This window comes from Eulemur rufifrons, chromosome 8, assembly GCF_041146395.1.
Source record: "Eulemur rufifrons isolate Redbay chromosome 8, OSU_ERuf_1, whole genome shotgun sequence".
In the NCBI taxonomy this organism is placed as follows: domain Eukaryota; kingdom Metazoa; phylum Chordata; class Mammalia; order Primates; family Lemuridae; genus Eulemur; species Eulemur rufifrons.
The window spans coordinates 18,669,193-18,689,520 of NC_090990.1; the positions used below are offsets into that span (position 1 = coordinate 18,669,193).

A 20,328-nucleotide genomic window follows, 5' to 3' on the forward strand; every position below is an offset into this window, starting at 1 on the left:
AAAACCAAATAGAAGTTAATTTTTGGATTATGCATGCTATTGTTCCCTTCCATTAGCTTGGATCATTAAGAACACGAAATAGATCTACAAACATAACGCTCTCTGGTGAAATATAATTCCTTGATTCCCTTCCTCCTATTGTGCTGAGTACCCTTTTGTCATTCTACTATTTCCTTATCTAATTAATCTTAGCCCCATCACCCATCTTTTCACTACTGTCCTGTATATATCAAATCATAGGTCCTGTATATATCAAATCATATGACTTTCAGTTTTTTTCCACACTTACGTACTATCATCAGTGATCTAGTTACCAAATTCAGTGACCTTTTTTGAGTTTTTATTTACTTTTCTTCTCTATTTCCTTTGATCCTCTTGCCCATCCTATCTCCACTCAAACTTTCTTCTTTCCATGGTGCTTTTTCATTCTGTTCCCTAACTCTGAAGATCCCCAGGTTGAGTCTCAGCCTCTTTCCCTGACTCTATATCCTCCTAAAAGTGGACATGCCCCAAGGCTCTGGCATTGAGTCTCTAATTTTTTCACTCAGGAATCTTACCTACTTTTATGACTCCCCTTTCATCTTTATGATCATGACCTCCAGATCTTTTTCTAACCCTAGCTCCTAAGCCTCCAAGTACTTGGCCCATATCACCAATTCCTGTTCTGCATCTCCTCCTGAATATACTACCTTCATATAAAATTTAATGAATTGTCTTATACTGAGTTCCTCATGTTTCACCCAAACCCCTTAACTAAGTTGACTGACAATACGAAAGTTTGTACCTTTTGACCTAATATTCCCTCTTATGCAAATTTGTCCTAAGGAAAAAAATTCTGAAGAAAAAACCCAACTGTACATATTCTAGAATCACATTTCCTGGATTTAAATCCCACCTTTGCCACTGTGTGATCCTGGGCAAATTACATAACCTCTCTTTGTGCTTTGATGAGACTCATGAATAAACCTTTGGTTCCAACCAAACTATCTCCTTATAGATCCTCTTCAAATTTCTGTCACATGCCTTTGCTGACACTGTTCTCTTGCTTGGATTTGCTTTACCTCTTCTTTCTGCTTACTCACCCCTTACTCTTCCTTCACTGTCCACCTCCCTGAGGCCCTTGACCACCTGACTCCTTACTGATGATTCCTGCCTCGGAATTCCTTAGTGCTAATTGTATATAGCAATTATTTATGATGACTGTTATTTGTCTGTTTATATCCTTTGTCTATAAATTGATGGTAAGGTGTTTGAGGTCAGGGGTGAGTTTTTACTTCTGTGTTCTTAGGACAGGGCAAGTGCTCTTAGCATGTATTTTTTGAGATATAAAAGTCACAAGCTTAGTGAAGGTAGATAAAGAAAGTACTTGTCAAGGCCTTATGGATTTTAAATCTCACTATAAAAATGCTGTAAAATGATTATATAGTTTTCAGGGAAGCTGTGAACTCACTAAAGATCAACAGAATTTTAACATTTTAATAAAAACTACTCTCTATTTGGGTCCAGTCTGAGTCCAAAGGAATTTATTCTGCTTTTAGATTTTCTAGGGAACCAAAATTCTGAGTTGCTATTCCTCCTGAGGTTACAAGGTAAATGAAACCCAGTTCCCAGGTATGTCAGAATGAAAGAAGAGAAATTCTTATTTGGTCTATAGTTTTAACCAAGGATTTGAGCTAGCAAAGAGCAAATTTATTAATTTATAGAAGAGCGTATTTCATAATAATTTTCATAGTTGGAAATCTTTAAGTGGTATAATTTTGCCTTTAATGGGAATTAAGACCAAATGATTGAATTAATGTGAAATTTCAAGTTCTTTCTTTAATTTCCATAGCGCCAGCAAAAACTTCAGAAGGAGCGCCTCATGAATGACTTCTCTGCAGCCTTAAACAATTTTCAGGCTGTGCAGAGAAGGGTATCTGAAAAGGAAAAGGAGAGTATTGCCAGAGCAAGAGCTGGATCTCGTCTTTCTGTAAGTTGATTTCCAAAGGAAGACCTTTAAAATTTTAGGATGCTCTTTCCCAAGTTGTTTTTTTTTTTTTCCCTCTTTGATCATTAGCCTTTGTTTACTGTCACCCCAGATAACACACATATATATTAGCTGCTGTGAAAATGTCAGATTAGAATAACCTATGTAAAAAATATATATGCATATTGTCAGTGACTAGAAAGGAATATGTATAAGGGTTAAAAAATATGGGAGGTAGAATTATGTGTAATTTTCTTTTTCATTTTGTTATGTTTTATGTTAAAAACTTGAAAAAAAGATGAATCTGTTTCTTAGGATATAATAGGCTAGAGTATTTGGACTAGCCCTCTTTTTTTGAAAAGAAGTATCAAATACTGGATTTTGAAAAACCAACTTCTTAAAGGTATCAGAGAGCCATGAAAATACTAAGGTCAAAATCTAAGAGAGGTGTTACACCAAAACTGTATTTACAACGAGTATATGTACTGAAGGCAAACTTGAACTTCATTTTTGATGTCCTCATGACATGAGGAGGATACAAGTCCAAGCCCAGGGTCCACACAAAGTGGAGAATATAAAAGAAGGCGCTTCTCAAATTAAACTGGCCCTAAAAGACTATATCCTCAGGGTCTAGGTAAGCAAAAAATAAGCCCTCCTTTCCCCCAGCAGATTGCAAAAAGGTTACATTAGCACTGAACTAAGCAGATGGTGGAGGAGGGCAAGAGGGAGGGGAAATTCAGACAGTATGTTATACCACAAAGTAACTTTCAGGTAGATTTACTGTGTAAATTTATACTACCTGAATGGTCCAAAGCCTCAAGCTTCAAATGGTCCTGGATCGGTAGAGCACCTACACACCAGGCAGAAGCAAACACAGATTCTCTGTGGAAAGACACCTTATCCTAGTCCTGAAAGAATACTCTGAAGCGATTTTTCAAAGGCAATGAGTAGCACATAGTTAAAAATAACCAAGTACACAAAGAAACAAATTACCCTAAACAAGAGCTAGTAGAAATAACAGTGAAGCGAAATATACCTAAAAAGACTTTGTATATTAGAATTATAAGGCATCTATACTTATTGCATTAAAAAAAATAAAAGAAAAACTTGAAAACATTTGCAGGAAACTATTACAGAAAGCTTTGAAAAAGTATGAAAAGAATTTCTAAAATTGAAAGGTATGATATGCAAATTAAAAACTTAATGGATGGGTGGTTTAACTAGAAAATTAGTTAGAAGATATTATCTAGCATGTAGCACAGGTTAAGAGGTGAAATATGTAAGAAAGATCATGAGAAATGGAGAATGGAATGAAAAGATCTAAAATAGTTCTAATTGGAGTTACAGAATGAAATTAGAGCAAACATAGAACACAAGTGGATATTTGAAGAAATAATGACTGATAATGTTTCAGAACTGATGAAAGACACTAGTCTATATTTTCAAGAAGCCTAACAAATCCCAAGCAGGGTAAATAAAATCTCTCATCTAGATATATCAAAGAGAAACTTCAGAACACCAAAGACAAAGAGAAAATCATAAAAATAGCTAGAGAAACAATAGAATACTTTCAAAGGTGCAATAGTTAGATTGACAGTCGACTTCCCAACAGCAACAATGGAAGCCAGCAGAGTGCTGTCTTGAATGTTTATGAGGGACAACTGCCTCCCTAGGATTTGAAACCCAGTGGAAATACACATCCAGAATGAGGGCTAATTAAAGACATTTTCAATCAAAAGAGAGTTTCCTATCAGCACACCTTACTAAAGGAAATTCTAAAGAATATACTTTAGGCAGAGGGAGAGTGATCCCAGATGGAAAGTCTGAAAAGCCTAATGGAATGAAGAGCAAAGAAAGTGGTAAATATGTGAAAAGACAAGCCACAAGCAGGTAGAAAATACTGCTATATGTATAATTGACAGAGGGCTAGTATTTAGAATAAAGAATTCCCATGAATCAATATGAAAAAGATATAACACAATAGAACAAGAGTTTTTAAACTTTTTGATCTCAGAACCCCATTACATTCTTAAAAATTATTAAGGATCAGGCACGGTGGCTCACACCTATAATCCCAGCACTTTGGGAGGCCAAGGTAGGAGGATGGTTGAACCCAGCTAGTCAAGGGCAAAACCCTGTCTCTAAAAAAAAAAAGTCTTTAAATATTGGGAAACTCTTAATAGTGGTAGATACAAGTCTTCTAAAATTTTATTTTTCTCTTTATTTGAAAGCTACATTTTTATCATTGACAATAAATACTATCTGTTTTCCCTGAAGTGACAGACTCATGTTTACTTTCAAGAAGTTGTCTGCCAAATACCCATTTGAAAAGTTTATATATGTATAAAAGTTTTAAAACTTTTTAATAAGCCTTTTATAAGTTCTTATAAAACTGTATATAGAGAGAGGGAGAGACAGAGAGAGGTTTTGGGGTTTTTTTTGTTTTTGTTTTTGGAGACAGAATTTTGCCCTGTTGCCCTGGCTGGAGGGCAGTGGCAAGTGGTGTCATCACAGCTCACTGCAACCTCAAACTCCTAGGCTCAAGTGATCCTCCTTCCTCAGCCTCCTGAATAGCTGGGACTATAGGCATGTGCCACTGTGCCTGGCTAATTTTTCTATTTTTAGTAGAGATAGGGTCTTGCTCTTGACCAGGCTGGTCTTGATCTCAAGCGATCATCCTGAATTGGCCTCCCAGAGTGCTAGGATTACAGGTGTGAGCCACCATGACCAGCCAAGTTCTTTTTTTTTTTTTTTTTTTGAGACAGAGTCTCACTCTGTTGCCCGGACTAGAGTGAGTGCCGTGGCGTCAGCCTAGCTCACAGCAACCTCAAACTCCTCGGCTTAAGCGATCCTACTGCCTCAGCCTCCCGAGTGGCTGGGACTACAGACATGTGCCACCATGCCCGGCTAATTTTTTGTATATATATATTTTAGTTGTCCATATAATTTCTTTCTATTTTTAGTAGAGACGGGGTCTCACTCTTGCTCAGGCTGGTCTCGAACTCCTGACCTCGAGCGATCCACCCACCTCGGCCTCCCAGAGTGCTAGGATTACAGGCGTGAGCCACCGCGCCCGGCCCTAGCCAAGGTCTTATAAAGCTGTATTCAAACTAACACAAACAGAAAACAAGAAAGAAAATAAAAAACTATATTGAATAAGTAAAAATGATATTCCCTAAAAAATGTGGCTGGTTCAGCCTGCAACTCAATTACATAAGTGCTTTTCCTGGAGACAAACATCGTATTTATTTCTTTTTTTAAATAGAGATGGAGTCTCACTATGTTGTCCAGGCTGGACTCAATTTCCCAGGCTCAAGCAATTCTCTCGCCTTAGCCTCCTGACTACTAGGGACAACAAATGTACCCCACTGTGCCTGGCTCAACATTGTATTTCTTTATGCAGCAGAAGTACTTTATATATACTTCCCATTTCATCCTATGGAATATTAAAACGATGTGTATTGAGCAGTCAAGATTTAATGAATTAATTTGTATGGCTTCAAGGACAAACTGGCTTTTTTTTCTATAATGGGTGTATGGTGATGAAGAATACAGTAATAGTAGTATAGTTTGGTGCCACTGTCTTTAGCCATTTTATCCACCATTGCTTTTGCTCCCTGCCTATAAATGTCAACACAGTGAAAAAGACAAACACATTAGTGTTACTTTGAATAATAGTCAAGCAAATGAAAAGGTACTCAACTTCTTTAGTAGTCGTGAAATTGCAGATTAAAACAACAATGAGGTGCTATTTCATCTCCATAAGGACGGCAAAAATTTTAATAATTCTGTGAAAACTGGGAGTGGTTGTGAATATGATGCAACATGTCTATCACTATTTTTAAAATGCAACAAAATGATTTCCACAAAGTCAGAATAATGGATATTCTAAGGCGGAAGGAGGCAGCTGTAATTGGAGAAGGGCACATGGGTGGGCTTTTAGGACACTGTCAGTATTATTTCTTGATCCAGGGAAAAAGTAAAAGTAAAAAGAAAAAAAAATCTGATCTACTGTTACAGTGTTCCTCTGGGTGGGTAGAATTTTGAAATATTCTTCATTGTGCTTGTCCTGTATTGCTGTTATAGAAAGCGTAAGCTTTTTCAAAATGAAAATAGATTGGTCTTTAACATTTTTCTTTGTTTTTAAATTACAAAAGTAATACATGCATTAGACTGCTTTTTGAAGTGAGTTTGCCACTTTAGTATCTGATATGCTATAAATGTCCATTAAAATTTTTTTTACACGTTCTCAAAAGTTTTCAACTTTTCCTTTTATTTACCTACTCCCAAATTTTAAAATATGTTGTTATTATTATTATCATTATTTTCATTTTTTAATCCCTCTCTCTTACCCATGTTCTTCTCTCCCTCCTGTTCAGTATGGTTTCTGTTCTGGGCTCAAACTGGAATGCAGATTTGCTTTCAACCACTTCTCACCCATTTCTTAGTTGAGACAGATTACCAGAGTCCTATGTCATTGCTGGAGCCAAGGGATGCTGCTTCTTTATACTGTAGCTAAGGAAACCCTTGTTTTGTGTGGCTGTCTGTAACATGTTTCTGGATAACAGTAGCAATAATGCCATCTGCTTTCTAGGCAGAAGAGAGGCAAAGAGAAGAACAGCTGGTCTCATTTGACAGGTAATAGAATTATTCATACAACCTGCTGGATAGTTAAGATGGGAGTCTGTATCTTTATGCTTATTTTTAATTTTAAAAAATCAGTGAGAAAAAAAAGGGCAGCCTGGGGTTGGTAACTTATAATCTATAAAATAAAAAAGTAAAAACTATGGGCTTTTCTAAGATCTTTGTGTTATGGAAAGAATAATTTCAAAGTGAATAAAAAATTCCAAGAAACTCCTGATGTCTGTGTTGGAGAGGGAGCTTGAGTCCCTAGGAATAAGTATGAACTCACACATTTAGATTAGGAGGTCTAGATCATCTTTCTTCTAATTCAGATTTAAGTTCTTCAAAGTTCTTGGATCTCTCTTTACTCACTAAAATGGAGGCAACTCATCCTTCTGGGAATATTAAGAGTTTGAAAAGCAGACAATTGTATCTGAAAGATGCCTCCTTTCTTAGCTTCTCCAAGCTAATCCCATAGAAATGTATCCATGTTACTGGTACAGAATTTAACAGTTTGCTCATGTTAAAGTATGTATCCATCTCTCCCCACTACACTATGAGTACCTCAAAGGCCTAGGGGACTGTACTTACTCAGTTTTGTATCTCCAGCACATGGAAGACATTCTTTAAATATTGTAGAGATGAAGTATATTTTATGCATATTGTTGGGAAAATGAATAATACTGGAATTTCAAAAGTGTTTCGTGTCCAGTATAATATGTAATATGCCTTCCTTCTAAAGACTTGAAAAGAAGAGTTATAACATTTCACTAGCTTTTTGTTAAGAGGTAATTAACCTAAAGCATAATAACCTCAAGGAAATTTCTTTTTGAGACAGAGTCTCACTTTGTTGCCCAGGCTAGAGTGAGTGCCATGGCGTCATGCCTAGCTCACAGCAACCTCAAACTCCTGGGCTCAAGCGATCCTACTGCCTCAGCCTCCCGAGTAGCTGGGACTACAGGCACGCGCCACCATGCCTGGCTAATTTTTTCTATATATATTTTAGTTGTCCATATAATTTCTTTCTATTTTTAGTAGAGACGGGGTCTCGCTCTTGCTCAGGCTGGTCTCGAACTCCTGACCTTGAGCGATCCACCCGCCTCGGCCTCCCTGAGTGCTAGGATTACAGGCGTGAGCCACCGCGCCCGGCCCCTCAAGGAAATTTCTGAACACCAGGAGATGTGATTCTGTTAAACTAATTTGTGAAGCAGATAGGCCACTTAGCCTGCTCTCCTCTATCCATTTATTACCCAAGGTACCAAAACAGCTTGCACTTTGAGAGTGTCCTAGAAGAGAATGGGTTGGTATAATTCATTGAGCTTAAATCTTTGTCTCCTTTCACTGTCTAGCAAGTCCTAGCAAGATTGCAGAGTGTACTCCTAAGCAGAAACAGCAAGGAGTTCCATCCCTCATAATTCTGCTTCCATAGGTGAAGCTGAGACTATGCTTTTCTGGTATTATCAGCTCTTTGCCTCTAGATATGAAGAATGTGGCCCTCAGGGACTTTGCATTGATACCAGAGGAGTTGGAGCCCTGGCAATGTCTTTATATAGGTTCTGCTGGCAGTAGAAATGTTGTAGATATGTCTTGTCACACCTTAGAGAGGAGGAATCAACCAGCATGTTTGTCTCCCTGCAGCCATGAGGAGTGGAACCAGATGCAGAGCCAGGAGGATGAGGTGGCCATTACTGAGCAGGATCTGGAACTTATTAAAGAGAGGGAAACGGCAATTCGGCAGCTGGAGGTGAGAACCAGGTCATGTTTTTTGTTTGACTCAGGGTATCTGCAGGTATCTGGACTCCTTACCTGAATTTTCTCTCAAAAATTATGAAAAAGCATGAAATGAGTTATTATATGATTTGTGTATTACCTATCTCAAGGTAATCATAGGGAATTTGAACTACTATTATGATGATATTGACCTGGGTGCCCAGGAGTACCTAAATCCTTTCCTCAATCACATCACATCTTATATGATCTCCTTAAGAAATATGCATGGAGACCAGAACAAGGCAAACAGATATTGTAATGCTCATTAGAACTTAGTTCCCAAATCTCAGTGCCAACATCTGTTAGGCAGGGCTCTATGGAGAGCTCCTTTGCTTAGTCTGAATAGCCCAGTATAAAGGCAGGCCAAAAGTCTTGCTCCATTTTTGTACATCCTAAAGTCCAATCCCAAGTTGTAGATCTTACCACTTCAGTTGATCAGAGACATGGGAACAGTTTTTGAGGTAGAGGTTGAGGGAGAAGTCTGTAGGCTTCTCTTACCTAACTGAGCTTCCAACTTTAACTTTACACAGTGACCATTAAAATTTCCTTAAACCTGAGAAGTTTTCTCCTTCATGGAGATAGAAGACCACCATCGCTGGGGTGGGGTAAGAGAGGAGGAGGGGGAGTGACTTTGAGCTCCTTCTTGATTTTCTTCTATAGCAGTGGTTCTGAACCCTGATTGTGCATTAGAATCACCTTAAGAAGATTTTTTTCCAACACCCCAGCTCTCCTCCCCAGGACCCCCCAACGAATTATTAGTAGGTTAAAAATGGGCAAATATCCACAATTTTATGATTCAACCTAATAAATCATAATTTCTGGGGGTGAGGCCCTGGGCATGGATTTTTTTTAAAAGCTCCTTGACTATGACATGTAGCCAAGATTGAGGCCCACTGCTTTACAAACTGTCAGTGTCTGTTTTTAAATGGGGCAGTTTATCCTCAAGTTATGATTATTTTTTTGTCTTCAAAGATGTCATATCTTGGCCGGGCGTGGTGGCTCACGCCTGTAATCCTAGCACTCTGGGAGGCCGAGGTGGGCGGATCGTTTGAGCTCAGGAGTTCGAGACCAGCCTGAGCAAGAGCGAGACCCCGTCTCTACTAAAAATAGAAAGAAATTATATGGACAGCTAAAAATATATATAGAAAAAATTAGCCGGGCATGGTGGTGCATGCCTGTAGTCCCAGCTACTCGGGAGGCTGAGACAGGAGGATCCCTTGAGCTCAGGAGTTTGAGGTTGCTGTGAGCTAGGCTGACGCCACGGCACTCACTCTAGCCTGGGCAACAGAGTGAGACTCTGTCTCAAAAAAAAAAAAGAAAAAAAAAAAAAAAGATGTCATATCTTCCTTTTACTCTTTTTCACCCACTGCTACTAATCCTTGACATGATTCTCTAAAATTAGAAATATAGTTGGCCCTCCGTATCTGCAGGTCTTTCATCCTTGGATTCAACTGACTGAATTGAAAATATTTGGAAAAAAATAAACAATAAAAAATAACAGTACAACAATAAATAAGACAAATGTAAAAAGCAATATAGCATAACAACTATTTATATAACATGTACATTGTATTAGGTATTACAAGTAATCTATAGATGATTTAAAGTATACAGGAAGATGTGCATAGGTTATAGGGAAACACTACACCATTTTATATCAGGGACTTGTGGAGAAGAGGTCCTGGAACCAATGCCCTGTGGATACCGAGGGACAAATGTACTATTATAGCAGGGAGTAGAGTGAGACATATGGAGCTAAGTAAAGAAATGTAATGGATGTGAGGAAGGTAATGGATCATTTCACATTCAACAGAATGAAGTCCAAATTTCTTAGCCTGGGCTCAATTTTCACATCCAGTCATTTCCTACCCCTGACATACAAACCCTATGTTATGGCCAAACTGGGATTGGCTCTATAACTCAGTTGCCTTTCTGTTTGTATGACCTCTCCTCTGTTTTAAGGCACAATTCAAGTCATGCCTCTTCTGCAAAGTCTTCCTTTTCTGCACACCTTTCTATACCATTCATTTAGTCATTTCCTATATAACACCCTTTCTTCTTATTTTATTGTGTACGCATTCCCCACCCCCACCCCAGTTAGCTGTATCCACAGCAACTAGCAGATTGCCCCAACTATAGTAGACTCTTAGCAAGTGACTGAGATGCTGACAAGAACTACTTTTGCCAAATTATTAATATGATTCCGATTACACTTCAAATTGGAATCTTCTAGTGGAATCAACATGTCCTACTTAAATGTACCCTCAAATGTCCTCAGGGTCATGCCCCATATGGCATCTCTTTGTTTTTTTTTTTTTTTTTGAGACAGAGTCTCACTGTGTTGCCCCGGCTAGAGTGAGTGCCGTGGCGTCAGCCTAGCTCACAGCAACCTCAAACTCCTGGGCTCAAGCGATCCTCCTGCCTCAGCCTCCCGAGTAGCTGGGACTACAGGCATGCGCCACCATGCCCGGCTAATTTTTTCTATATATATTTTTAGTTGGCCAGATAATTTCTTTCTATTTTTAGTAGAGACGAGGTCTCGCTCTTGCTCAGGCTGGTCTCGAACTCCTGACCTCAAGTGATTCACCCGCCTCGGCCTTCCAGAGTGCTAGGATTACAGGCGTGAGCCACCGCGCCCGGCCTATGGCATCTCTTTAATAGGGCAGGTTACTATTGCCCTTCTGCCTGGCCATGTGGCCAAGCCATTGGCCACTGCCCATGAGTCAGAAAAACCCATATACCGGGGATTTTACTACTGTTTAATTCTTTCATCACTACTAAGAAAATGGAGCACAACTGAGCCCACCAAGCTGATTTGTTTTTACCTTCTTTGATTAGAGTAGCAGATTTCCAAACTGGATGTCCATTCACCTTGGAACTGCCATCCACAAACCAAGCAGCTCTTAGTCAGTTAAGAGTTGTTTATAGCTGGCCGGGCGCGGTGGCTCACGCCTGTAATCCTAGCACTCTGGGAGGCCGAGGCATGGATCGCTCGAGGTCAGGAGTTTGAGACCAGCCTGAGCGAGACCCCGTCTCTACTAAAAAAAAAATAGAAAGAAATTATATGGACAACTAAAATATATATATACAAAAAAAAAATTAGCCGGGCATGGTGGCGCATGCCTGTAGTCCCAGCTACTCGGGAGGCTGAGGCAGTAGGATCGCTTAAGCCCAGGAGTTTGAGGTTGCTGTGAGCTAGACTGACGCCACGGCACTCACTCTAGCCCGGGCAACAAAGCGAGACTCTGTCTCCAAAAAAAAAAAAAAAAAAAAGAGTTGTTTATAGGGTACTGTCCAAGTGACAATAGATCCAGCAGCTCCTCACACAGTTGCAGAGTCAGTCCTAGCGAAATAGAGGCTCACTCCTTATATCCTCTTTGCATTCCTCAGGTAGCATGATCCTATACAAACCATTTAAATTCTGTAATCCAAAGTACCAGCAATTGTCTTTGGAAGGTGCTCACAGGCTTTTGCCATAAGGCTCAGCAGGCTTCACATACAGCTATCACACCAAGGATTTATCCATACCAGCACTCTAGCCTTCTACTCTGTACTGTTGGGGCTTGGGTGATCTTACTGGTTCCCATGCAGTATATCCAGTTAATATTGCTTGAAGGGTGGATTTACATGCTTCTATTTTACAATATTAGGTAGGTAGTGATAGATCATTTCCTGTTTATGAGGAAAACATGCTTTATAGAGCCTTAAAAACATGTTATATTAATAGCTAAAACTTTAAGTAGAAGAAATGAATCTTCTTACATGTTGCTTAATGTCAGTTAATTGTTTTTTGTCTTTCTTAGGCTGACATTTTGGATGTTAATCAGATATTTAAAGATTTGGCCATGATGATCCATGACCAAGGTGATCTGATTGGTATGTATTATTGATACTTTTAACTTCAAGGTGAGTTGTTAGTATTTGTGTAAAAAGAAGTCAGTAACAGTGGCACGTGCCTGTAGTCCCAGATTATTAGGAGGCTGAGGATCAAGGATCACTTGAGCCTAGGATTTCAAGGCCAGCCTGGGCAACATAATGAGACCCCCATCTCTTAAAAAAAAAAAGTCAGTAAGACACGTCAGCTATAGAATTGTAGGAATGCCATTTTAAAAATGATTAAATTGATTTTCTTAGCAGCTTTCTTATGTTGTCAAATGCAGAAGTTAAATGAGGCCTCATGTATACTCAGCCCCGTTCACTTGCCATAGCTTCTTTTTTTTTTTATTATTTGAGACAGAGTCTCACTCTGTTGCCTGGGCTAGAGTGCCATGGCATCAGCCTAGCTCACAGCAACCTCAAACTCCTGGGCTCAAGCGATCCTCCTGCCTCAGCCTCCCGAGTAGCTGGGACTACAGGCGTGCGCCACCATGCCTGGCTAATTTTTCTATATATATAGTTTTTAGCTGTCCATATAATTTCTTTCTATTTTTAGTAGTGACGGGGTCTCGCTCTTACTCAGGCTGGTCTTGAACTCCTGAGCTCAAACAATCTGCCTGCCTCAGTCTCCCAGAGTGCTAGGATTACAGGCGTGAGCCACCGCGCCCGACCTGCCATAGCTTCTTGCTAAGTCTTTGTTTAGAGAAATAGCTGTCAGCTTCCCAGCTTTTATCTCCAGAAACTTGCACAATTATGAGGTTAATAACTCTTTTTTTAAGCTTTCTATGTGGAAATAATTTCAAGTTTATAAAAAGTTGCAAAAATAAAAATGCTACAAGGAACTCTTTTATACCCTTTATCCAGATTTACTTCTTGTTAACATTCTATCCCATTTGCTTTATTATGTTCTCTATATACAAACACATACACACACACACACAATTTTTTTCTGAATCATTTATGAGAAAGTTGCATACATTGTAGCCCCTTGCACCTAAATATTTCAGTGTTTATTTCCAAAGAATAGGGATGTTCTCTTATTGAGGTAGTAACTTTTGATTTCATGGCTGGAGAGTTGGGCTGGTGGTAGTGAAACCAAGACCTATGACATCAGAAATCTGTTCAGTTTGCAGCCTTGAAACATCTGAGTGTCCTAAAAAATCGTCTGTCCTCCTTTTTGCAGATAGCATAGAAGCCAATGTGGAAAGCTCAGAGGTGCATGTTGAAAGAGCCACTGATCAGTTACAGCGAGCTGCTTACTATCAGGTAAAAGCAGGTACCAAAGAAAGTCACTCTGTGCCGCAGACTTTACGGGCCATCATAGTACGTTGACATGCTAAGAACAGCTGCAGCCTTTTGCTTAGGCTTAGGCTAAGGAAAGTAGTCATAATTGTAGTCCCAATTCCATTTTTAGTATTTCCCTTTGCAAATAGATCTACAAAAAGTCATCAAACCTTGAATAAACTTACCAGAAGCTTTTTAGCTGCAAAGCTAACCCCATAAGCTAGCGTGACACCTAAATCAGGCTAATTTTATATTCTAAACAGCCAAAATGTGTTTCAGATAGTAAGAGGTGCAATTAAAGTCGGGCTTCATAGATACTTCATGTTGTCTGTTGCCACAGAGAACGGACATAGAATCAACTTTGACTGCTATTTATATTTGAATAAATAGAGGTTAATCATTATGGAACTGTTCCTATAACGTGAAATCCTTTTACATTTTAGTTGAAACTCTGGTTTTATGGCTTATCTGGGTCTTTAATCTCAGGGTATAAAACTGTGAATGAGGTCCTTCTCATTTCCATCAATTTGGTGTTGCATGGCTTTGCAGAAATGAATAGCATTTCAGTCATTTTCCACGTTCCTGGGATAGTTTTATTTTACCTGGGAATACTCTTAAAGAAATTTGTATTTAATAATCGTATTTCCTTTAAAAACTATGTGATGACTTTAGTGTCGAATAATGAAGGAATAATTAAGTAAATTATATACATCCACTTAGTTGTATTATATGAGATTTAAGAGATGTTTATGAAGAGTTTATAACAGAAAAATGTTTATGCTAAATGTTAAGTGAAAAAAATATCAAACATCATACAGTGTGATTCCAATTATGTTAAATAATAATATATATAGATAAAAGATCATAAGGAAATACAATCAAAATGTTGACAGTTTATCTGTTAGCAATTATTTTCTCTTTCTGTTTGCCTATATTTTTTACAATGAACATAAAATTTTATAATAGGTTTATTTTCTCTTCCTGTTTGCCTATATTTTTTACAATGAACATAAAATTTTATAATAGGTATAAAACTGTTATTAGAATACATATACACAAATAACTTAGTGCAAATAATGCCTAGCAGCATAGGTATAGCTCCTTTGCAAAATTGTATTGGGGGGTTTAGAATTAAAATTTGCACTTCAGCCTGGCACTAGTGACTGTTGAAATTTTGGGGAAGGTCTCTGCTTATTTGTGCATGGATAGAGTTAATTTGAAATTACAAGGAGGCAGATTTATGAAGCACTCTTGGAGTCTTAGATATAAAATATTTTACTTGTTTCATGAGTGTCTTCTTTACATATTTCTTTCCTCAGAAAAAATCCCGCAAGAAGATGTGTATCCTGGTGCTTGTCCTGTCAGTGATTATTTTAATCTTGGGACTTATTATCTGGCTAGTTTATAAAACGAAGTGATTGCCTCAGAGCCTTCTCCACTGAGCTGTTTTCAAGGGCAAGTGCTTGTTGGAGTCTTGCCAGAACAAACTGATCACAAGAAGAGAGCATACACCAGAACGTCCTGTAGTAATTTAGTTAGAAACTAACTACTAACTAGTCCTTGGAATTAGTGACCTATGGAGACAGTATTTATCAGTTTATTGATTTTATTGATTTCTCATATTAGGAATTAACTTATGTGAATTTGCTTTCTCTTGTATTCTGATTGCCCTTCATCCCAAATGTTTACTGAAAATTCCATTCTAGATATTCTTGTTTTGACAGGTGACACTACAGTCTCGTAATATTGTCTTTTATGTGTATACAAAATACACCTTTTTACTTGCAAGTGACATAGAATTACTTTCTTGCACCCAGCATATTGGTGTCTGTCAGAAACTGGGCCAGCAATTTTTATTATTTAACATTTTAATTTGGATTTCTAGGAAGCCTATTCTCTATTTGTTTTGAAAGATTTTGGCACTATATTTAACTGGGAAGTAAAAAATTGCACATGAGCTTCAGATTAAATGAGAAGTATCTATTTGAGCTGGCCAGTTGCTGGGTACATGTTACTAATCTGGGTTTAAAGTTTACTTTATTATCTGCTAGTGCCATCCACAGCAGCCCGTCCTCATGCACACTAAGCCATCTTGTCCACTTTTTAAAGGGGTTAATTTAATTAACATTACTATGCTCTATGGGGTCCCTCTCCCACCTGTCTGCATAGAAAGGGAGAATTAGACATAGCATGCTTTTGAAAAGCAAACAGGAATTGTTTGGAATGATTTAATCTTTTTATTGTTGTTGTTGTTTGCTTGTGGTTCTACATTCCTGGTGAATGATGAATGTTGCTATCAAAAGACTGCCCCCTACCCTATAAGGGTTTCTGGGCATTTGATGGCAGGAAGATTTTAAAAGATAGACTGAAGTTGGTTTAAAACTTAGTCCTGTGAACCTGGCGATAAAGCAAAGAAAAGGTTCATTTTTGTAAATAATACTGGTTTGGAATAGTGATGTTAGACTTATCCTAATTTATGAACAAGAAATTAATCTCTCCATTAGACAAAAAAAATGTTTCAATAAAATTGCTGTCTTGTAATATAAATGTTGTCCACTTTTTCACAGGCCTAAAACAGTTAAAGGGAACATAATTTGTTTAGGCTCTCGCATAAGTGTGAATTGGGCCAACAACCTTGGTTCATTCTTTAGTGAATTAGAGGATTTGGCTACCCTGGGTATATTTATATTCATTTACTCCATTTCCCTTAATGTCACTTAATCTTCTAAGCTGATGTGAACAGTAGGAAAACAAGGGCCCAAATGCATAAATTTCTTTGCACTCTTGCACTTACTTGATACAAGTAAAAATTTTTTAAAGCTTTTGTAGTAAGTTTTTATGAGTTAACATCCTGATGAGGTAGGTATTAGATAATGTACTGCCATGAGAAAAATTGAGACTTGCAAGAAGACTGGAGACCAGGTGCAGGTTGGTTTGGGGGTGGAATAGGTGTTGCTGCCTTTTCTTGAAAAATAGGATAGAGCTGTTGGGGTGGCACAGTGGCCCAAGCAACAGCTTCAGAGATAATTCCTTGGTTCTCTGATCACTGCCCTTTCAGCTTCAAATCGCAGTTGGACTTGGATACATCATTTGTAACATTCCAGGAAAGAAAAAAGGCTTGGTCGTGAAAAACTATTTTCACTGGGTAAACTAAAATGACCACAGGTGGTTCTATAACACTATGTGATCCAGTGGTAGCTGTAGTGGTGGTCACGGGGACCAAATATGAACGTGGCCTAGAGTTGGAGATAGTTTCCAAAGAGGTTCTACTAGATGGTCCTAATAAACCCATTCACAGAATCCTCTGTATCTGTGCTTGATTATCACTGGGGGCATCATCATCTGGGACAGTGGTTCTTAGCTATGGCTTTACATTAGAAACTTTAACAAAATACTAATAACCTTGATCCCCCCAACTCCAAGATTCTAATTTAATTAGTTTGGAAAATAGCTTGGGCATAGGGATTTTTTTTTTTTTTTTATTTGAGACAGAGTCTCGCTCTGTTGTCCAGACTAGAGTGCCGTGGCATAAGCCGACCTCACAGCAACCTCAAACTCCTGACTTCAAGTGATCCTCCTGCCTCGGCCTCCCAGCGTGGTAGGATTACAGGCATGAGCCACCACACCCAGTCAGACATAGGGATTTTTAAAGGCCCCAGGTAATTCTTATGTGTTAACCATGGTTAAGAACCATTGGTTTGGAGGTTAAAAACTAAACTGGGGTGCAAAAGACCTGGATAATCTTAGCTCTGTCATTAACTTGCTGAGGGTATTTGGACAAGTCACTTAATGTGTAGGTTCCAAATTTTCTCAGTGCTTTTCCAGCTACAAAATTTTCTGATTATAAGGATCACAGGGGTTTAGTCTGAACATACAAGTTGTATGTTTGCCGCTATATTCCTTTCCTTTTCTTGTCCCCTTTTCTACTTCCTTTATGGACCATTCCAGGAGTACTGGGTAGATCTAGCATTCTCTCTTCAAGTGAATTAAAACTACAGTATTCTATAGGGTAAAGTAGAAATGTCATTCTGGGCACTTCATCTGGGAATGTTCCAGAATAAGAACTTGCTAGATGCTAGACTAATGCTCCCAGGGCATGTGTGTGGGGTGGTGTGTTTGCTAAGGGGTAGGGATGGGAGTGTTTGCCCACTGCAATGCACAGTCTTGCTCTCAAGCTGAACTTTACACTGCCTCGTACACTAGGCAAAAATACCAGAATGAAATTACCATTCAGTCTGTGCAGAGTAAAACACTCTGAGCCTCCTCTATTCAGTTTTTCCCCCCTATTCAGAAACTGTCCTTAGCTATACAGCTTTTGCTTTTGGTCACTAAGTACAGACCAGAACCTATCTCAGATCTCAATCCATTGTGTTCCCTAAGGCTGGGAATCAACCATTTCTTCTCTGCTTTTCGAAGCATATTTAGTGCATCCCTAGACTTCAAGGATTTTTCAGTATTGCTTTCCAGCATCACAAAATATGGCTACTTTAGAATCTCCAAGTAACCAGGAAATAGTTTGAAAGATTTTTATTCCCAACCACTGATCCCACTTCTGGACCAACCGGGTAGTTCATTTTAACACTTTGTAAAAATGAAATTTGATTGACGATGTGGCACTTAATTTTTAAAGAATAAACTTGCAATACTATAATTTTTGATGTTGTGCTGTGATTAAGAATCAAATTTTTTACCAGTCCATGGAGAAATGAGAAAAATGTTAAAAGTTCCATCTGAGTCTGAGATAAATTTTTTTTTTTTTTTTTGAGACAGAGTCTCACTTTGTTGCCCAGGCTAGAGTGCCGTGGCATCAGCCTAGTTCACAGCAACCTCAAACTCCTCGGTTCAAGCAATCCTCCTGCCTCAGCCTCCCGAGTAGCTGGGACTACAGGCATGCGCCACCATGCCTGGCTAATTTTTTCTGTATATATTTTTAGTTGTCCATATAATTTCTTTCTATTTTTAGTAGAGACGGGGTCTTGCTCTTGCTCAGGCTGGTCTCGAACTCCTGAGTTCTAACGGTCCACCCACCTCGGCCTCCCAGAGTGCTAGGATTACAGGTGTGAGCCACTGCGCCCGGCCTGGCAGACTTCATTTTTAAATCTCTTGAGTTGGCAAAATAAAATTTGACATTCCTATATTTCTTTTTCTGGTCCGTGACATCTCTAAAGTCTGTGAACTACTTATCTCAACTAGTCCCATCATTTTACAACTAAAGAAGGTAAGGCCAGGAATGGCAGTTTCATACAGGAATTTAAAGGCTTGAGGAGGTGCTCTGAATGTGAATGGTCATTTCTGGGATAATATGTGTGCCCTTATTACTAGTAAATTACTATGCTAGATGCTTTACATTGTATCTTATACCCCAGAACCATCTATGAGATGTATTTTCTTGTCTCCCCTCTAATGGATCAGGAAGCTGAGGCATAATAAGTAACCTGCCCATGGTCATACAACTTGTAAGTGTTGGAGCCAGGATTTGATCTCAAACACTCAGACCTCGAAACTGCACCTTTAGACACTATGTACTATCTCTGTGCATCATTGATACAAAGTGTCCTGCTCACTAACTCTTCCATGAAGCTTTCCCTAAAAATCTGGAGAAGTGGCAGTTTGTACCCAACTTTATAACATCCTTTCTTCCATCAGCACCGTGTGAACTTCACTTACCATCCTGCTAAATGAAGCCTCCTGCTTGTACTATCTGTATACACACAGGAAATTTTGTCAGTTTCTCCATTTGATCACTCAAATCATACCAAAGATTTGTTTTTAAGTTTTCTGACGTTAGTATGCTCCTAATATCTTTAGATTCTACTCTAAAGACTATCAAAGAAATGAATCTTTCTTTGTTGAGATACCAAAATCCAAAGGCAGCTAGCCCATCAGTCTTTCCATTTCAAAAGGGTAAGGGTCTAGATTGTTGCCCTCCAGTTTGCTGGTCTACTCTGACATCACTGGTGCCCAAACAAAGAGCATTTTGCTATATATGGGCCTACGTAAGTGTAAGGTCCCACTACATCAGAGGCCAGTGTGAATATCAGCTGTGGTGGAAACAGGATATGGCCAAGGAGTAAAGAATTATAAGGGTAAGAATAATTAGCTTTTATGTTTCTTGGGTATATGGTCAGCACTAGAAGAATCACACACAAGCTGAGAAATTGAAAGGCAAAGTTGACATAGATGTCATCGGGTTACTGATAGCTAGAAATGGCTTCAGCACCACCTCATGCCTGAAAGGGACACAGAACCTCAAAGGCCCAGACAATCTGTGATAAAAGTATCTTATTCTTTTCTTTTTTTCTTTTTTTGAGACAGAGTCTCACTCTGTTGCCCGGGCTAGAGTGCCATGGCGTCAGCCTAGCTCACAGCAACCTCAAACTCCTGGGCTCAAGCAATCCAACTGCCTCAGCCTCCCAAGTAGCTGGGACTACAGGCATGCACCACCATGCCCGGCTAATTTTTCTATATATTTTTAGCTGTCCATATAATTCCTTTCTATTTTTAGTAGAGACGGGGGTCTCGCTCTTGCTCAGGCTGGTCTTGAATTCCTGAGCTCAAACAATCCGCCCCCCCTCGGCCTCCCAGAGTGCTAGAATTATAGGCTTGAGCCACCGAGCCCGGCCTTGAATGAAGCCGATTTTCTATTTAAGATCTAGAGGACCAACAGCAGGGAATCAAGAAAAAAAATACTTTCATTAGCCAGGTGTGGTGGCATGTGCCTGTAGTCCCAGCTACTCAGGAGGCTGAGGCAAGAGGATCCCTTGAGCCCAGCAGTTTGAGGTTGCAATGAGCTGTGATGACACCACTGC

General features: G+C 39.0%; 1 protein-coding gene across 1 annotated transcript in view; it reads left to right on the plus strand.

Moving 5' to 3' along the window:
• STX12 (syntaxin 12) overlaps positions 1 to 16,019 on the plus strand; it is a 33,306-nt gene extending 17,287 nt beyond the window's left edge. Inside the window, exons 4-9 of the mRNA XM_069477533.1 lie at positions 1,832 to 1,969; positions 6,561 to 6,604; positions 8,228 to 8,333; positions 12,163 to 12,235; positions 13,419 to 13,501; positions 14,839 to 16,019. Coding sequence (XP_069333634.1) covers positions 1,832 to 1,969; positions 6,561 to 6,604; positions 8,228 to 8,333; positions 12,163 to 12,235; positions 13,419 to 13,501; positions 14,839 to 14,937 — 543 coding nt within the window. The 3' untranslated portion in view covers positions 14,938 to 16,019. The remainder of the gene's footprint in view (positions 1 to 1,831; positions 1,970 to 6,560; positions 6,605 to 8,227; positions 8,334 to 12,162; positions 12,236 to 13,418; positions 13,502 to 14,838) is intronic.
• The last annotated feature ends 4,309 nt before the right edge of the window (positions 16,020 to 20,328 follow it).